The sequence below is a fragment of the Mytilus edulis genome, chromosome 5 (assembly GCF_963676685.1).
Source record: "Mytilus edulis chromosome 5, xbMytEdul2.2, whole genome shotgun sequence".
NCBI classification, from domain to species: Eukaryota; Metazoa; Mollusca; class Bivalvia; order Mytilida; family Mytilidae; genus Mytilus; species Mytilus edulis.
In genome coordinates, this window is record NC_092348.1 from 49,913,791 (window position 1) to 49,932,183 (window position 18,393).

At 32.3% G+C, this 18,393-nt stretch overlaps 1 protein-coding gene across 2 annotated transcripts in view; it reads left to right on the forward strand.

Moving 5' to 3' along the window:
* LOC139525444 (alanine--tRNA ligase, cytoplasmic-like) overlaps positions 1-18,393 on the forward strand; it is a 35,329-nt gene that overhangs the window by 8,025 nt on the left and 8,911 nt on the right. For both annotated transcript variants that reach the window (XM_071320777.1, XM_071320778.1), the window contains exons 6-14: positions 3,486-3,627; positions 4,188-4,333; positions 4,580-4,688; positions 5,339-5,377; positions 9,242-9,353; positions 10,418-10,542; positions 11,186-11,330; positions 12,111-12,280; positions 18,158-18,271. In XM_071320777.1, coding sequence (XP_071176878.1) covers positions 3,486-3,627; positions 4,188-4,333; positions 4,580-4,688; positions 5,339-5,377; positions 9,242-9,353; positions 10,418-10,542; positions 11,186-11,330; positions 12,111-12,280; positions 18,158-18,271 — 1,102 coding nt within the window. The remainder of the gene's footprint in view (positions 1-3,485; positions 3,628-4,187; positions 4,334-4,579; positions 4,689-5,338; positions 5,378-9,241; positions 9,354-10,417; positions 10,543-11,185; positions 11,331-12,110; positions 12,281-18,157; positions 18,272-18,393) is intronic.

Sequence of the window (18,393 nt, forward strand, 5' to 3'; positions counted from 1 at the left end):
ACATTTTAGCTTGACAAGTAATAAAACCGTAAAAATCAGGTCCCGAAATTCTATTAACTATATTCATGTAGATGGAATCATATTTCCACATCAAGACAGGGTTTCTGCTGGCAGTCGCCATTTTCGCAATTTGCGAGAAAAAAAAAATTGTGGCGATTAAAATTCGTTATTGGCGAAAGAATTTGTCGAAAGAAATATATATAGTGATTTATTTTTAGCTGTCTTGTTTATTTACTATTTTCGGGTTGTTGGACTTTACATGATCGGACAATACTCAGAATTCACCTTGAACTCGTTTAGATTTTGACAGAAAATCAATAATCAGCTGATTGCATTTTATAGCTGTCAACAACATAGGACTAATTAATAAAGGTGTTGGTTGTATATTATGTGACAAAATGATATGGTTGAATGGCGTCCGTCACATGTTACATAAAGGAATGTATTAACCATTTTGCGACTCAGGTGTTTGAAGCAAACTTTTGATGTCTTTTTTCCTTCTTTTAATGATAGTGGAGAAAAGAAAGCTGTTTTTATGACAAAAAATGTTCAAAAGCAAGAAAAATCTCTGATTGAAAACATTATCCTTTGACTTTGATATAGATAATTGATTTGAATGGGTACTTTAAAGTCGTTTCAGTGACACAAATGTTTCAAGCATAGTTTTACTTCTCAATTTTTCTTTACAATGGTCTAGAAAAGAAAACTGTCGTTATAAAGAAATCTTTTTAAAAAGTTAGGAAGATCTTGGAACAACCCCTCGAATGAGAGTAACCCTTCAATGTAATGACTACACCTTAAATGAGGGATCAATATCTAGTGATGAAAACTTTTGTTTTGTTGTTTCTGGTATTATATGGTTAAAACATGTCCGAGAATTGTGTTGTATTCCCGGACTTTTATCTTCTTTATTTTTTAAAAGTAAGTGGCCTGCTTCTTTTAAAGTTGTTCAAAATATAACAAATTTTCCATCTTTTAAGTTAAAGATAAAGTTCTTTTTAAAAGTAAATGTTTATTTTTATTCATTACAATGTAAACTCTAAGATAAGTTTGAGAGAATAATAATAGATGACAATGGGTCAAACTCATCTTATTAAGGGTGGGGGTGGGGGGTGGAAAAAAGGAAAATTTTATATGAAAAAAATATATATGTTACTTGGCGAATTTTTTTTAAATAAAGTGGCGAAAAGTATATTGTTTTGGCGAAAGAGGTGGCAAAAAAATAATTGACCCAGGGGAAACCCTGCATTAAGATCACAATAACTGGTTTTTAGGATAAAATACTATCAATTCAGAAATTATTGTGTTATTTATTATTACAATTTTTAAAGAAGAAACAGAAATGTTCGTTTAATAATTACAAATGTAGAAAAAGCTTTATTCAAATATTATCAGATTATTACATGGCATTTTTCATATTGCATGTATTATCAGCCCTTGGTCAATAACAGCCCAAGAGCCGCATGGCTCGAGGGCTGATATTGCCCGAGGGCTGATAACACATGGGATAATAAAAATGACATGTTATGATCTTTTTATCATATGCTCCAACAATGGAGAAAAATAACAGATTCATATATTGATCCTTTTACGTGGTTCCCAAATAGAAGTTCAAAGATTAAAAAGTTCACAGACGTCGGACCCAAATTTAGTACATTCGATATCAAATCTTTTTACCATATGCCTTAAAAGAGGAGAAAACATTTTTAATATGGAAGACAAACCAAAAAAAAACCCAACAATATACATAATGAACACTGTTTGGAAAAGTCAACCTTTTCAAAGTAACTTTCTAAATTATGTTTGAAACTTATAAAGAATGCATTTATTTAATAATTTGTTTGTTTTTGTTTTTTTATTTTTTTTGTTATTATTTTACACAATATACTTTTCAGTATCTAAATAATTGTTTTGTAAACTATTTCGTAATGTTTTTCACTGAAATCGTAGCATTGGGGTGTATTTTCTGGAATCTGCCGAGTATCACCGAAATGCCATGTGATAACGTTATTTAGCATATACTTAACATTGATATGATAGCTTTTGCATATGTGTAATGAGCGGAAGTACACAAGCCATAATTTCCCACCCAGCCTGATAACCCATATCAGCCCGGGCTGATAACCCATCTCAGGGGCGTCTCGTGCAAAAACCCATAACAGTGCTTCTCGTGCAAGTTACTTCCGGTGTTTCTGGTATCAATTGTTTACTTTTCCATTGTGACGTCAGACATTTTTTGTGACGACGTCATAATTTACGGAAACTTTTGTCCCCAGTTTAGTACTTGCTAACAAATGCCATTGACAGTTAGAATCATTTTATAGTACAACAAACATGGAGTAATAATGATCATAAAACTCTTCCAAATTTTCAATGTTTCAAAATGCCTCTATAGGAACTGTTACCATACATATATATGGAGGTAGTGATACTGTTGTTGGACAATTATAGTATATTTGATTCATAATTTAACTTCTTTATAAAGTTTTTGACTGTTTTAGTTATTGTATTTGTTTATTTGCCTTATTTAGTCCTGGTATCTATGACGAGTTTATTTACATAACACTATTGTCTGAAGTATATGATAAAGCGATTAAAACATGGTCTTTTCCATATCAGCCTGGGTATCATCCCTCGACCCATATCAGCACCTCGACTCCGTTTCGGGCTGATATGGGGGTCTCGGGATGATACCCAGGCTGATATGGAAAAGGCCATGTATTAATCTAAATGGAAAGGCGTGTGATAAAAATTGAAGCATGTGATAAACTTTTCATATCAGCACGCTAAGCACCAATTCGAAAAATATGGAATTTACGTTAATTTAAGGTGGTACCCAACACTTTTACCAAAATTAATTTGGCTCGTTTAATTTTCATAAAATTTTGACAAAGTATTTACTTTGACCCTTTGACAAAAATATAAAAATTAAAAAAAATGTGAACCAAGCATTTTATCAGAAAAATTACACTGGTTATATAGCAGTTTGACAAACACTAATTTTGATCATTGAGAAGCTTAATATTCCCTAAAAAACACAATGTCATTAAAACGTTTAGGTGATTTTACAGAGTTATCTCCCTGTAGTGTAAGTTACCACCTTAATGCTATTATCATACAGTAAAAATCATATGTTATTTAGTCTAAGTATATGATAAATATGTATATCCCAGATATATCATAATGCAAGTTATTGTGATACCCAAGGAGTTGCAACAATTGCATTAATAAGAAACTGACAATAACTTCTGAATTAACAGTTTATCTTTAACATCTTTTTACATCCTTGGAAATAATGACAAACTGAGTTAACAGACCTAGCGACATAGCTAAAGTAGCATTGTCATTTAAGTTTTCAAACTTATATAAAAAACATAAGATGAATGGCTATAAACATTTTCTAGTATTTTGTTTTGGCTAATGCAACAAATTGTTTATCATGGATTTCAATTTAATTAAATTTCTTTCCATTTTATTTTATATAGAGATACAGATGGTTTGACAATTCTGCCAAGACAGCACTGTGATTGTGGTATGGGATTAGAACGACTTGTTTCAGTGGTTCAAAATAAGAGTTCTAACTATGACACAGACCTATTTGTACCTTTCTTTGATGCCATACAAAAGGTACTTATATTCCCTTTGATATCCTCACATGTTGAAGCTGTGGGATGTTTATTATTTCTTCCATTGTTAGTTTGTACATGTCAAGTTCAAGCTTCTTTTTGGTTGGTTAGGTTTTATTTGAGTTATGTTTCATTTTTTTAATTCTTTTTTTACAAAAGAACAGTAAATGGGATATTACAAATTGAATACATTTCAGGTGCTGAAAAATAAAAACAAATGTTACATTTTGTCAGGTGTGTGATTAAACTTCATTGGTTTTTTACAGTAATGCATTAGCCTTAGATTTTTTTTAACTGTCAGAAAATTGCAACATGAAAACAGGTTCTAAACATTTACAAGCCCTGAAACTTCAGTTAGAAATTTAGACAAAGTTTACCTGGTTTTGCTTTTAGGTCCATTTTGGTTACATTTTGGTCATAAAGCACCTCAAGTATTCAATAGTTAATACTGTATCTTAATTTGATGGCACACTGGTGCTGAAAAGTGGAAAGAATGTTTTAATGAAATTTACATTACAAATATATTGGTTGTATTATAATGATACTGATTTTATGTTTTAGGCAACAGGAGCTGCACCATACCAAGGCCGTGTAGGTAAAGCTGATACAGATGGTATAGACATGGCCTATCGTGTACTAGCTGACCATGCTCGAACATTAACTATTGCTCTGTCAGACAATGGCCGACCTGATAATATAGGTAGAGGGTATGTATTCATAATCAGTTTTTTTTGCCCTTTTAGCATTGAGTTCATGTAAATTGTTTATATCAAAGTGGTGATCATTTCGTTAATAAATTAAAGATGAAATACATGTAAATATTTTATTCTAAAGCTGTAATTATTGGTAAAATGAAGCAAGAACAAAATTTGATCACATACTGTGTTTTAAACTTTATTTGAATTGATCATATGAAAGTGTCAATGATTTTGAATACGAAACTTATATTTTAGATATGTACTAAGAAGAATTCTAAGACGTGCTGTCAGATATGCCACAGAGAAGTTAGGAGCTAAACCTGGAGTGTTTGCTTCCTTGGTTGATGTTGTTATTCAGACACTTGTAGGTACCTCTAGAATTCAAAATATCATTTGAATTGAAAATATACTTGGTGAAAAATTTTCTCTCAGAAAATTTCATATATAATATATTTGAGCTAAAAAAAGTTGTTTTGCAGAAAATTTGAAATTCCTTTTGACATTCAAAGTTTGGTTGACTGCAATTTATTTTTATGGAAGATAAAAGAGTTAAAGAAATGATTATGGAGAAAACAACTCAAATGTTTTTAAGGAAATTTATGACTTGGAAGTTTAAGTACTGTAGATCGTCATCTAAATTTTAAGTACCGGTAACTATTTTAGATACTGTAAATTCAGAAATTATTGAGATGTTTTTACTATTGCTATAAAATGCGACAGGGTTTTAATCACATTAATTAAAACTCGCATTTCAAATTTTTTTATATGAATCAGATAGGATTTTTCTGAATATCGCAATTTTTTTTAGTCTAAAATGGCAAAATTGCAATAATAAATGCACACAATAATTTTATATCTGATTTCTTTCAAATTAAAAAAGATTTTTTTCTGTCAAAACTTGAAACGAGTCTGATCATCACAAAATTCTGATAGGCACTCATTGATTATTTTGTAATTTCTTAAACTTTTGTTAACAAGATGATTTTGAATTACTGGTATTTTATGTAATTGTAGGGAGATGGTTTCCCTGAAGTTACCAAAGATCCAGAGGGGGTAAGTTAAATTGATTGTTATAAGGCTTTTGATAGGTATTATCTAGACTATAAATGTATTTATGTATTTGGGCTATTCCATTAAGATGTGTATGGGATCGTAGGAGAGAAAGTTTTATTTTTAGACATGTCAAGGATAATATATGATGGTATGTTCATTTGATGCATGCACAATTACACAAATAAGATGGTTGGGAATTGATTTAAGATGTTCCTTCCTATACTCCAAAATATATTTCCATGGTTTAGCCTTAAGAATGAGTTTTGTTCTTAGTGTAGTTTTTGTCGAGCCTGCAACTTTTGTTGCAGAAAGCTCGACATAGGGATAGTGATCCGGCGCCGGCGGCGGCGGTGTTAGCTAACTTCTTAAAAACTTTATATTTTAGAAGGTGGAAGACCTGGATGCTTCAAACTTTGTATATAGATGCCTCATGTTACGAAGTTTCCGTCAGTCACATGTCCAATGTCCTTGACCTCATTTTCATGGTTCAGTGACCACTTGAAAAAAAAGTTCAATTTTTTTGTAATGTTGAATTCTCTCTTATTATAAGTAATAGGATAACTATATTTCATATGTGCGTACCTTGCAAGGTCCTCATGTCTGTCAGACAGTTTTCACTTGACCTCGACCTCATTTCATGGATCAGTGAACAAGGTTAAGTTTTGGTGGTCAAGTCCATATCTCAGATACTATAAGCAATAGGGCTAGTATATTCGGTGTATGGAAGGACTGTAAGGTGTACATGTCCAACTGGCAGGTGTCATCTGACCTTGACCTCATTTTCATGGTTCAGTGGTTATAGTTAAATTTTTGTGTTTTGGTCTGTTTTTCTCATACTATATGCAATAGGTCTACTATATTTGTTGTATGGAATGATTGTAAGGTGTGCATGTCTAGCGGGCAGATGTCATGTGACCTTGACGTCATTTTCATGGTTCAGTGGTCAATGTTAAGTTTTTGAGTTTTGGTTTTTTTTATCTAATACTATAAGCTATAGGTGAACTATATTTGGTGTATGGAAATATTTTATGATCTTTATGTCAGTCGCGCAGGTTTTATTTGACCGTGACCTCATTTTCACGGTTCATTGCCCTGTGTTAAGTTTTTGTGTTTTGGTCTATTTTTTGTCGAGCCTGCAACTTTTGTTGCAGAAAGCTCGACATAGGGATAGTGATCCGGCGGCGGCGGCGGCGGCGGCGGTGTTAGCTCACTTCTTAAAAGCTTTATATTTCAGAAGGTGGAAGACCTGGATGCTTCATACTTTGTATATAGATGCTTCATGTTACGAAGTTTCCGTCAGTCACATGTCCAATGTCCTTGACCTCATTTTCATGGTTCAGTGACCACTTGAAAAAAAAGTTCAAATTTTTTGTAATGTTGAATTCTCTCTTATTATAAGTAATAGGATAACTATATTTGGTATGTGCGTACCTTGCAAGGTCCTCATGTCTGTCAGACAGTTTTCACTTAATCTTGACCTCATTTCATGGATCAGTGATCAAGGTTAAGTTTTGGTGGTCAAGTCCATATCTCAGATACTATAAGCAATAGGGCTAGTATATTCGGTGTATGGAAGGACTGTAAGGTGTACATATCCAACTGGCAGGTGTCATCTGACCTTGACCTCATTTTCATGGTTCAGTGGTTATAGTTAAATTTTTGTGTTTTGGTCTGTTTTTCTCATACTATATGCAATAGGTCTACTATATTTGTTGTATGGAATGATGGTAAGGTGTACATGTCTAGCGGGCAGATGTCATGTGACCTTGACCTCATTTTCATGGTTCAGTGGTCAAAGTTAAGTTTTTGAGTTTTGGTCTTTTTATCTAATACTGTATGCCATAGGTCAACTTTATTTGGTGTATGGAAATATTTTATGATCTTTATGTCAGTCGCGCAGGTTTTATTTGACGGTGACCTCATTTTCACAGTTCATTGGACAGTGTTAAGTTTTTGCGTTTGGTCTATTTTTCTTAAACTATAAGTAATGGGTCAACTATATATGTAGTATAGAAGCATTGTTAGCTGTACATGTCTGCCTGGCATGGTTCATCTGACCTTGACCTCATTTTCAAGGTTCATTGGTCTTTGTTTAGTTATCTTGGTTAATGTTAAGTTTATGAGACAGTTGTAATAAAACTAAGCTTTATACTTAGGACTATCAACATAATATCAATGATTAGTATAGAAGGCGAGACATTTCAGCGTGTGCACTCTTGTCTTAAACTATAAGTAATAGGTCAACTATGTATGTTGTATAGAAGCATTGTTAGCTGTACATGTCTGCCTGGCATGGTTCATCTGACCTTGACCTCATTTTCAAGGTTCATTGGTCTTTGTTTAGTTATCTTGGTTAATGTTAAGTTTATGTGACAGTTGTTATAAAGCTTAACTTTATACTTACCGTAGATACTCGCTTATAAGTCGGAAGTTTGGGATTAAAATTCAGAATCCAGAGAGGGGTACCGACTTATAAGCGAGATCCCGAGAACAGAGGAAAAATCCAAGCTCGAGAAAAGTGGTCAGGAGTGAATTTCCTGGTCAAAACTACGTTGGTGATTGCCAAACCTACATAAATCCTTGAATAAAAAGTTTTTGTTGAAAATAAATGACTACAATACTGTCTTTGTGTTTTATTTGTACTTTGTTAACTTTTTTATGTCAATTTGTGTTGAATTTCCGACTGTTTCCGGTTTGTGTATTGATTTTCATGGTCAAATGGTTTGTGCATAAACCCAAAAGAAAGAGCCAAGAACCAAAAATGAAAACGAGATAACAATGTACCAACTATGTAAAAGGATGTATTCAGCAGAGTTATTGTGTTATTATTGTGATATCATGATATCAATTCAGTACTTATAAATCCTACAATAATCAAAAATAATTTTAAGATTCATTCCCAAGATCAAAATATTATTCATTAAAATGTCTCAGGTAAACACAAAGATTACAAAATTGATTGGCAAGCCAATAAAATCCATTGATAACCCCTAATTAAGAGACAAAGAGTTGTATTCACTAAAGGTGTGAAAAATATCAGTGATAGGTGAACAGATGACACTAATGAGTTGGAAGTTATTTTAATATAAAGTTGATTAGCTTCACTTATTTTTTTTAATCCTTTATCATCACAATATAATAAGAATTATGAAGTGTACATGTTCTTTTAACACTGAGATATGTGTGCTGTGAAAAATATTGATTGACTTTAAAATTTTCAGGTTCATATTGGTTTATGTTCGCTTTTCTCAAACAATAGGTTGTTAGTCATACCCTACAAAATCATTGATGCATTACGTAAACAACACATGGCTAATCTGTAATCAAACAGTGAACAAAACAACAGGAATAAATACATCTTTATTATTAACAGCTATATAAATTATAATCAACATCAACTAAATTCAAACCAAACAAACATTCATGCAGAAAATGAATATTTTTGCATTGGTTTTACCGGCGTTCAGTAACTGTCAGCTGCCAAAAAAATGTCAAAATTTTGTCCGACTTATACGAGGGTCAAGACTAAATCCTCAGAATTTGGAGCTGAAAAGGGCATCCGACTTATAGTCGGATCGACTTTTAGGCGAGTATCTACGGTAGGACTATCAACATAATATCAATGATTAGTATAGAAGGCGAGACATTTCAGCGTGTGCACTCTTGTTTTTTGTAAAGGTAGTGCACTAAAATAGCTCAAAGCCCTGACTGAATTTTATAAATATGCATTTTGAAAAGATTTGCTTAATATTGATATCTCTATTTATGAAATATTAAAATGTATTTTGTAGTTCCTTGGGTATTGAACCATTGAAAATCTACTAAAGTTGTATGATGACACTTTTTTTCCCATGGAATTTTTAGATCAAAGAAATAATAAATGAAGAAGAAGAACAGTTTTTGAAGACATTAACCAGAGGCAGACGGCTACTAGAAAGAACTATTGGAAAATTGGGAGATACTAAAACATTACCAGGTAGCTATATTACAGTTTGGGAGATACTAAAACATTACCAGGTAGCTATATTAGAGTTTGGGAGATGCTAAAACATTACCAGGTAGCTATATTAGAGTTTGGGAGATGCTAAAACATTACCAGGTAGCTATATTAGAGTTTGGGAGATGCTAAAACATTACCAGGTAGCTATATTAGAGTTTGGGATATGCTAAAACATTACCAGGTAGCTATATTAGAGTTTGGGAGATGCTAAAACATTACCAGGTAGCTATATTAGAGTTTGGGCGATACTAAAACATTACCAGGTAGCTATATTAGAGTTTGGGAGATACTAAAACATTACCAGGTAGCTATATTAGAGTTTGGGAGATGCTAAAACATTACCAGGTAGCTATATTAGAGTTTGGGAGATACTAAAACATTACCAGGTAGCTATATTAGAGTTTTATACTAAATGAATTTACTAAAATTGAAAATGGAAATTTGGAATGTGCCAAAGAGACACCAATCCGAACATAGAGCAGACAACAGCCGTAGGCTACCAATGGGTCTTCAATGCAGCGAGCAACTCTCGCACCAGAGCTGTTTGAAATAGCCAATTGAATTAACAGCATTCAAGCATTAAAAGTCTTTACATCTTGTAAACTTTGGTCAGAGATGTTTTCTGATACGGATGATTGAATGAAAATTATATCAGTGCCTATGTTTGACTTGTCATGGGGAATATTTATAAAGGAGATGTAGAGTATATGTAGATGAGACAGCAAGCTACAACACAAATAACCATCTATATATGTATATATGTATTGGCTTATCTATATAAGAAAATAAATACATATGAAGTATTTAGATGAATGATAAAACTAGAGGACCAGTCAGTGGTAAATGTTGACTTAGTTTTCAGGATGTGTGTTGTAGATAAGAACCTAGGTTATTATCAAAATCAATTTATTTCAAATGAGATAATTAATCTTCCAATTTTAAGCTTGCTTCAGTAAGGTCACTTGCCAAGAAATTCATGTTATCATGTTATCATTCTGTACTTAAATTTTACTTAGGATACATATACATATTCATTACAGGTGATATAGCATGGAGGTTGTATGATACTTATGGATTCCCTGTTGATCTCACAGAGTTGATGGCGGAAGAGAAAGGTCTTACTGTAGATATGAAAAGTTATGAAGAATCAAAGATTCAGTCTCAGGTATCACTTAGTATTTACCAAAAAAGGTTTTTCTAATCCATGATGCACTTTTGTTTACATGATCATGGATTTGTAGTCTTAGATTTAAGGTATTGATGTTGTAAAAAAACATGTGGTTGCACAAAAGATTCAGATGCAAGTGAAAAGAAACAGCACTAATTTGTACAACTTTGACAACTTTTTTCAAATATTTTTTATGTAAAATAACATCAACGTTAAGTTATATGCAGCATAATCATGATAAAATCAACATATGAAGAAACTCTATCATATAATGTGGATGTCATACAGGTTTATTTTCTGATCTTTCTCATGGTTGTAAGATAATACTTTACAGTCATATTTTCAAACAGCTTGAATTTGGTGATTTGACTTGAGATTAATTTGATTTCCATCAGAGCCAACTTGTCAAAGATGTTGATGGAAATTACAATAAGATACAGTTGAATCTAAGCTCTACTGACCATTTTGTTTCAAAAATAGTATCTGATAAGATTAAATAAAAATGAACAGCTTATTGGAAACTTCATTCATACATGTATCTGTACTGTATATTTTTTTTAAAGTTTTTATTTTTGTGGATTGGTACACTGAATGACATGAATATTTTAGAGGTATATGTTATTAATAATTTATTTCTCAGATATTGTCTCAAGGAACGGGATCAACTATAGATGATAGGATCATGTTGGATGTACATGCTATCAGTGACTTACAGAACAGAGGAGTTCCACCAACAGACGATTCACCTAAACATAGTTATACTGCTGATGATGATGGAAACTATAGTAAGATCAAATTACTTATACTTATACAAAATCTTTTCTCAAGGAAAGATTGTTCTAAATATGTATTTTAGCTACTGCTGAAATTTCTGTCGATAAATTATCAGAAGAGCATTTTTATGCCCTCCTACCTCCTATGATAGTAGAGGGATATTATGTTTTCTGGTCTGTGCGTCCGTTCCTTCGTCCGTTCCTTCGTCCGTCCTTCCGTCCGCTCGTCCCGCTTCAGGTTAAAGTTTTTGGTCAAGGTAGTTTTTGATGAAGTTAAAGTCCAATCAACTTGAAACTCAGGACACATGTGCCCTATGATATGATTTTTCTAATTTTTATGCCAAATTAGTGTTTTGACCCCAATTTCACAGTTCACTGAACATAGAAAATGATAGTGCAAATTTCAGGTTAAAGTTTTTGGTCAAGGTAATTTTTGATGAAGTTGAAGTCCAATCAACTTGAAACTTAGTATACATGTCCCCTATGATATGATCTTTCTAATTTAAATGCCAAATTAGAGTTTTAACCCCAATTTCACAGTCCACTAAACATAGAAAATGATAGTGTGAGTGGGGCATCTGTGTACTATGGACACATCTTGTTATTTTATACATAGAAATGATAAATGTAGTAGAAAGGTTGTCATGAAGGTAAATATTATTGATATAATTCTAAAAGTTGCCATCATTTCAATGATCAAGTTAAAGACATTTATGATAAATTAAAAAAAATCTGTGAATGAAAAATGAAAAAGAAAGACAAAATTGTTCATACTTAACTGATATATTCCAGATTTTGAACCTACCACAGGAAAGATTATAGCCCTTAGATATGATAAACAGTTTGTAGAAGAAGTAAAAACTCCTCAGGAATGTGGTATACTGTTAGATAAGACCTGTTTTTATGCTGAACAAGGAGGACAGATCTATGATGAGGGATTTATTGTAAAGGAAAATGATGAGGTAAAATAATTGGTTTGGTTTTTTATACGACCGCAAAATTTGAAAAATTTTTCGTCGTATATTGCTATCACGTTGGCGTCGGCGTCGTCGTCGTCGTCGTCGTCGTCGGCGTCGTCGGCGTCGTCGTCGTCGTCGTCGTCGTCGTCGTCGTCCGGCGTCCGAATACTTTTAGTTTTCGCACTCTAACTTTAGTAAAAGTGAATGGAAATCTATGAAATTTTAACACAAGGTTTATGACCACAAAAGGAAGGTTGGTATTGATTTTGGGAGTTTTGGTCCCAACATTTTAGGAATTAGGGGCCAAAAAGGGCCAAAATAAGCATTTTCTTGGTTTTCGCACTATAACTTTAGTTTAAGTTAATAGAAATCTATGAAATTTTGACACAAGGTTTATGACCACAAAAGAAAGGTTGGGATTGATTTTGGGAGTTTTGGTTCCAACAGTTTAGGAATTAGGGGCCAAAAAAGGGCCCAAATAAGCATTATTCTAGGTTTTCGCACAATAACTTTAGTTTAAGTAAATAGAAATCAATGAAATTTAAACACAATGTTTATGACCACAAAAGGAAGGTTGGTATTGATTTTGGGAGTTTTGGTCCTAACAGTTTAGGAATAAGGGGCCCAAAGGGTCCAAAATTGAACTTTGTGTGATTTCATCAAAAATTGAATAATTGGGGTTCTTTGATATGCCGAATCTAACTATGTATGTAGATTCTTAACTTTTGGTCCCGTTTTCAAATTGGTCTACATTAAGGTCCAAAGGGTCCAAAATTAAACTTAGTTTGATTTTAACAAAAATTGAATCCTTGGGGTTCTTTGATATGCTGAATTTAAAAATGTACTTAGATTTTTAATTATTGGCCTAGTTTTCAAGTTGGTCCAAATGGGGGTCTAAAATTAAACTTTGTTTGATTTCATCAAAAATTGAATAAATGGGTTCTTTGATATGCAAAATCTAACTGTGTATGTAGATTCTTAATTTTTGGTCCAGTTTTCAAATTGGTCTACATTAAGGTCCAAAGGGTCCAAAATTAAACTAAGTTTGATTTTAACAAAAATTAAATTCTTGGGCTTATTTGATATGCTTTATCTAAATCTGTACTTTGATTTTTGATTATGGGCCCAGTTTTCAAGTTGGTCCAAATCAGGATTCCATATGAAATATTGTGCAATAGCAAGAAATTTTCAATTGCACAGTATTGCACAATAGCAAGAAATATCTAATTGCACAATATTGTGCAATAGCAATTAATTTTCAATTGGAGTTATCTTTCTTTGTATAGAATAGTAGTTGATAATATATGTTGGAAATTTGCCAGACATGACTATGATGTTATTTTCTATTTTTATTTGCCAATAACTTTATGTAAATGACTTCATTGGAAATTTGCCAATATAAAATGTTGCTGATGAAGCTTTTTTTCCTTATCTTATCTAAAATGTTTTTAGATAATGTATGTTGGACATTTGCCAGACATGACTATGATGTCATTTTCTATTTTTATTTGCCAATAACTTTATGTAAATAACTTCATTGGAAATTTGCCAATATAAAATGTTGCTGATGAAGTTTTTTTTATTGTTTTATACAATAAACAATGTATATTCACTTTTACTACCAACCAATCTTTACCATTCAGTGATAACAAGCACTTTATTTTACATTTTAATATTTTATGATGTATTTAAAAGAGTAGTTATTGTTGCAAAGTCCATTAGAAATTTGAATTGATATCAGTTTTGGAAAAAGGGAAACGGGGATGTGAAAAAAAAGGGGGGGGGGGTTAAATTTTTCTCATTTCAGATTTCATAAATAAAAAGAAAATTTCTTCAAACATTTTTTTGAGAGGATTAATATTCAACAGCATAGTGAATTGCTCAAAGGCAAAAAAAAAACTTTTAAGTTCATTAGACCACATTCGTTCTGTGTCAGAAAGCTATGCTGTGTCATGATCAACTATTTAATTTTAGATTTAAAAAGTTTGAAGAAGAAATCTTTAATTGATTTGTAAAATCTTGACATTTGTTTTGTGTAAAAAAAAACCATGTAATGTCAAAAATTTGATCACAATCCAAATTCAGAGCTGTATCACGCTTGAATGTTTTGTCCATACTTGCCCCAACTGTTCAGGGTTCGACCTCTGCGGTCGTATAAAGCTGCGCCCTGCGGAGCACCTGGTTCTCATTGCTATTTCTATAATTTTTGCAGAATGGGAAAAAACACATAAAAAAATAACTAATGTATTATTAAAAATGTAAACAACATAAACTTAGTTGACTATCAGGTAATTGATTGCAAATGAATATCAGTACTACAAACAAACATACTCATAATTCAGTGAACTTTTAAGGAACATAAAATATATGCAGACATGGGGCATGCTTACAATTGTAGATTTTTATCGTTACAGATTAACAAATATCTGTGTAAATGTGATTTATTTTTATTATACGACCGCAAAATTTGAAAAAATTTTCGTCGTATATTGCTATCACGTTGGCGTCTGCGTCGTCGTCGTCGTCCTGCGTCCGAATACTTTTAGTTTTCGCACTCTAACTTTAGTAAAAGTGAATGGAAATCTATGAAATTTTAACACAAGGTTTATGACCACAAAAGGAAGGTTGGTATTGATTTTGGGAGTTTTGGTCCCAACATTTTAGGAATTAGGGGCCAAAAAGGGCCCAAATAAGCATTTTCTTGGTTTTCGCACTATAACTTTAGTTTAAGTTAATAGAAATCTATGAAATTTTGACACAAGGTTTATGACCACAAAAGAACGGTTGGGATTGATTTTGGGAGTTTTGGTTTCAACAGTTTAGGAATTAGGGGCCAAAAAAGGGCCCAAATAAGCATTATTCTTGGTTTTCGCACAATAACTTTAGTTTAAGTAAATAGAAATCAATGAAATTTAAACACAATGTTGATGACTACAAAAGGAAGGTTGGTATTGATTTTGGGAGTTTAGGTCCCAACAGTTTAGGAATTAGGGGCCAAAAAGGGACCCAAATAAGCATTTTTCTTGGTTTTCGCACCATAACGTTAGTATAAGTAAATAGAAATCTATGAAATTTAAACACAAGGTTTACGACCATAAAAGGAAGGTTGGTATTGATTTTGGGAGTTTTGGTCCCAACAGAATAAGGGCCCAAAGGGTCCAAAATTAAACTTTGTTTGATTTCATCAAAATTGAATAATTGGGGTTCTTTGATATGCCGAATCTAACTGTCATGACTGTGTATGTAGATTCTTAACCTTTGGTCCGGTTTTCAAATTGGTCTACATTAAGGTCCAAAGGGTCCAAAATTAAACTTAGTTTGATTTTGACAAAAAATGAATCAGTTAGGTTCTTTGATATGCTGAATCTAAAAATGTACTTAGATTCTTGATTATTGGCCCAGTTTTCAAGTTGGTCCAAATCGGGGTCCAAAATTAAACTTTGTTTGATTTCATCAAAAATTGAATAAATGGGGTTCTTTGATATACCAAATCTAACTGTGTATGTAGATTCTTCATTTTTGGTCCTGTTTTCAAATTGGTCTACACTAAAGTCCAAAGGGTCCAAAATTAAACTTAGTCTGATTTTAACAAAAATTGAAATCTTGGGGTTCTTTGAAATGCTGAATCCAAAAATGTACTTAGATTTTTTATTATGGGCCCAGTTTTCAAGTTGGTCCAAATCAGGATCCAAAATTATTATATTAAGTATTGTGCAATAGCAAGTCTTTTCAATTGCACAGTATTGTGCAATGGCAAGAAATATCTAATTGCACAATATTGTGAAATAGCAAATTTTTTTTTAATTAGAGTTATCTTTCTTTGTCCAGAATAGTAAGCAAGAAATATCTAATTGCAAAATATTGTGCAATAGCAAGATTTTTTTTTAATTGGAGTTATCTTTCTTTGTCCAGAATCAACTTAAATCTTTGTTATATACAATATACAATGTATATTCACTTTTTACTACCAACTGATAAATTAAAATAATCTTTACCATTCAGTGATAACAAGCAGTTTTTTTACATCTTAATATTTTATGATGTATTTAAATGAGTAGTTATTGTTGCAAACTCCATTAGAAATTTTAATTGAGATTAGTTTTGGAATAAGGGAAAGGGGAATGTGATTAAAAAAATTGGGTTCAATTTTTCTCATTTGAAATTTCATAAATAAAAAAAAAAATTTCTTCAAACATTTTTTTGAGAGGATTAATATTCAACAGCATAGTGAATTGCTCTAAGAGAAAACAAAAATTTTAAGTTCATTAGAACACATTCATTCTGTGTCAGAAACCTATGCTGTGTCAACTATTTAATCACAATCTAAATTTAGAGCTGAATCCAGCTTGAATGTTGTGTCCATACTTGCCCCAACTGTTCAGGGTTCAACCTCTGCGGTCGTATAAAGCTACGCCCTGCGGAGCATCTGGTTTTTACACTGCAATAGTAGTTTCCCATCCAAAAAATTCCCTGTTAATCTTAGCTATTAGAAGAGGTAAGTGCTATCATTCCTTCACCCTTTAACATCAGGGCTCACGCTACCAGGCGACTTGGGCGAAGAAGTCGCCTTCCCGACCGTCACTTCGCTTTCCCCGACCCCCAAAAGCGAAAACAAGTCGCCCTGTTCTTGACGATAGTCGCTTTCAGTCGCTTCCGTCATCAGACATTTTCAATTTTAACCAAGTTGATGAAACATCAATTTTTTACTGATAATTAAAGAAATTCAGACATAAACGATTCATTATGTTTAGAAAAGAGGTTGAAGCATTGTCTTCGCAGTGTGTAGCAGGTTATTTGATTAAAATACAACTTTTTATCACTTCGTGCATTTTCGCAAGTTCCGATGCTTGTTACTCGAAAACGTACATCAACCTAAATTTCGGCGGCAAAATAAGTTTGTTACTTCATTTAAACGTTACAAAAGTTGCCTCCAGTAAATGTTTAATCAATTTATTGCTTTAAAACCGTCATGTTCCTTTCCAAATAACTTGTCAAACATTGTTTATTTTTGTAAATTTTCTTGCATTCGTCCGCCATTTACCGATTTCTAAACTACGGATCTGAACCGGACCAGCTATGACCGAAATCCGTACTTTTACAATAATTACTACGGACGCACGGATGGAACAGCTGACAGAAGAATATTGATCCCCAAGGGGAAAATTACGAGTCCACTCCCATTAAGAGACTTTTGGTTACATCTAATTGATTGGTGTATATAATTCCCTATATTTTTTATGGATTGTTTCAAACTATTGATTAAAGTTGCTTAACTCTGAGACTATTATACTAATATCAATATATTATGGCCCAGCTTAATAACTTTTATATTTTTTTATGAGACTGAATTTCATACACAAGATAGTTTTTAATTAAATTGTACTTGATATATTATAATTTCTTTACATTTTTTAAAATAAATTTTTTTTTTTTAGTGCTAGATATTTAGTTGGTAGTTTCTCACAAGAACCTTAGTAAAACTTAAACAACTTTTAATTTCAAATGCTACTTTAATTGTAATTTTTTACTCATATGAATTGAACAACATAAAAAGAGCATTATTTACATATGGCCCTTTATACTATTGTAAAATCCAAACATTGTAGCGCACCGCGCGAATGAGCACTTCTCTTTCAAATCTCACCACTTCTCCCTATCAGTTTCAAAAAGAGAAGTCACTTCTCCCTATAATTCTGAAGTAGTGTGAGCCCTGAACATATACCTACGAGTATACCTGTGTTGGAATCAGTAGACTTTACACATTTCTAGAGTTGTTGTCTCTTTGACACATTCCCCTTTCCCTTTCTGAATTTTATTTAAAAGCTACTCATAGATCCAATTTGTCTAAAGAGTAGATATGAGATATATTTTTAATTGCAGGAAATAGAATTTAAAGTGAAGAACGTACAAGTACGAGGAGGTTATGTATTACATGTAGGACACATAGAAGGCACATTACGAGTGGGAGATGTTGTACAATTAACTATAGACAATGTAAGATTTATATGCAATGAAAAATTGAGTTAAAGCTCTTTAGAAAACTTTAAAATTGTATGTCAGAATATAATGATTCCTTAAAAGTTTATGATTTAGATAATGTATTCAGTGAGAACTTG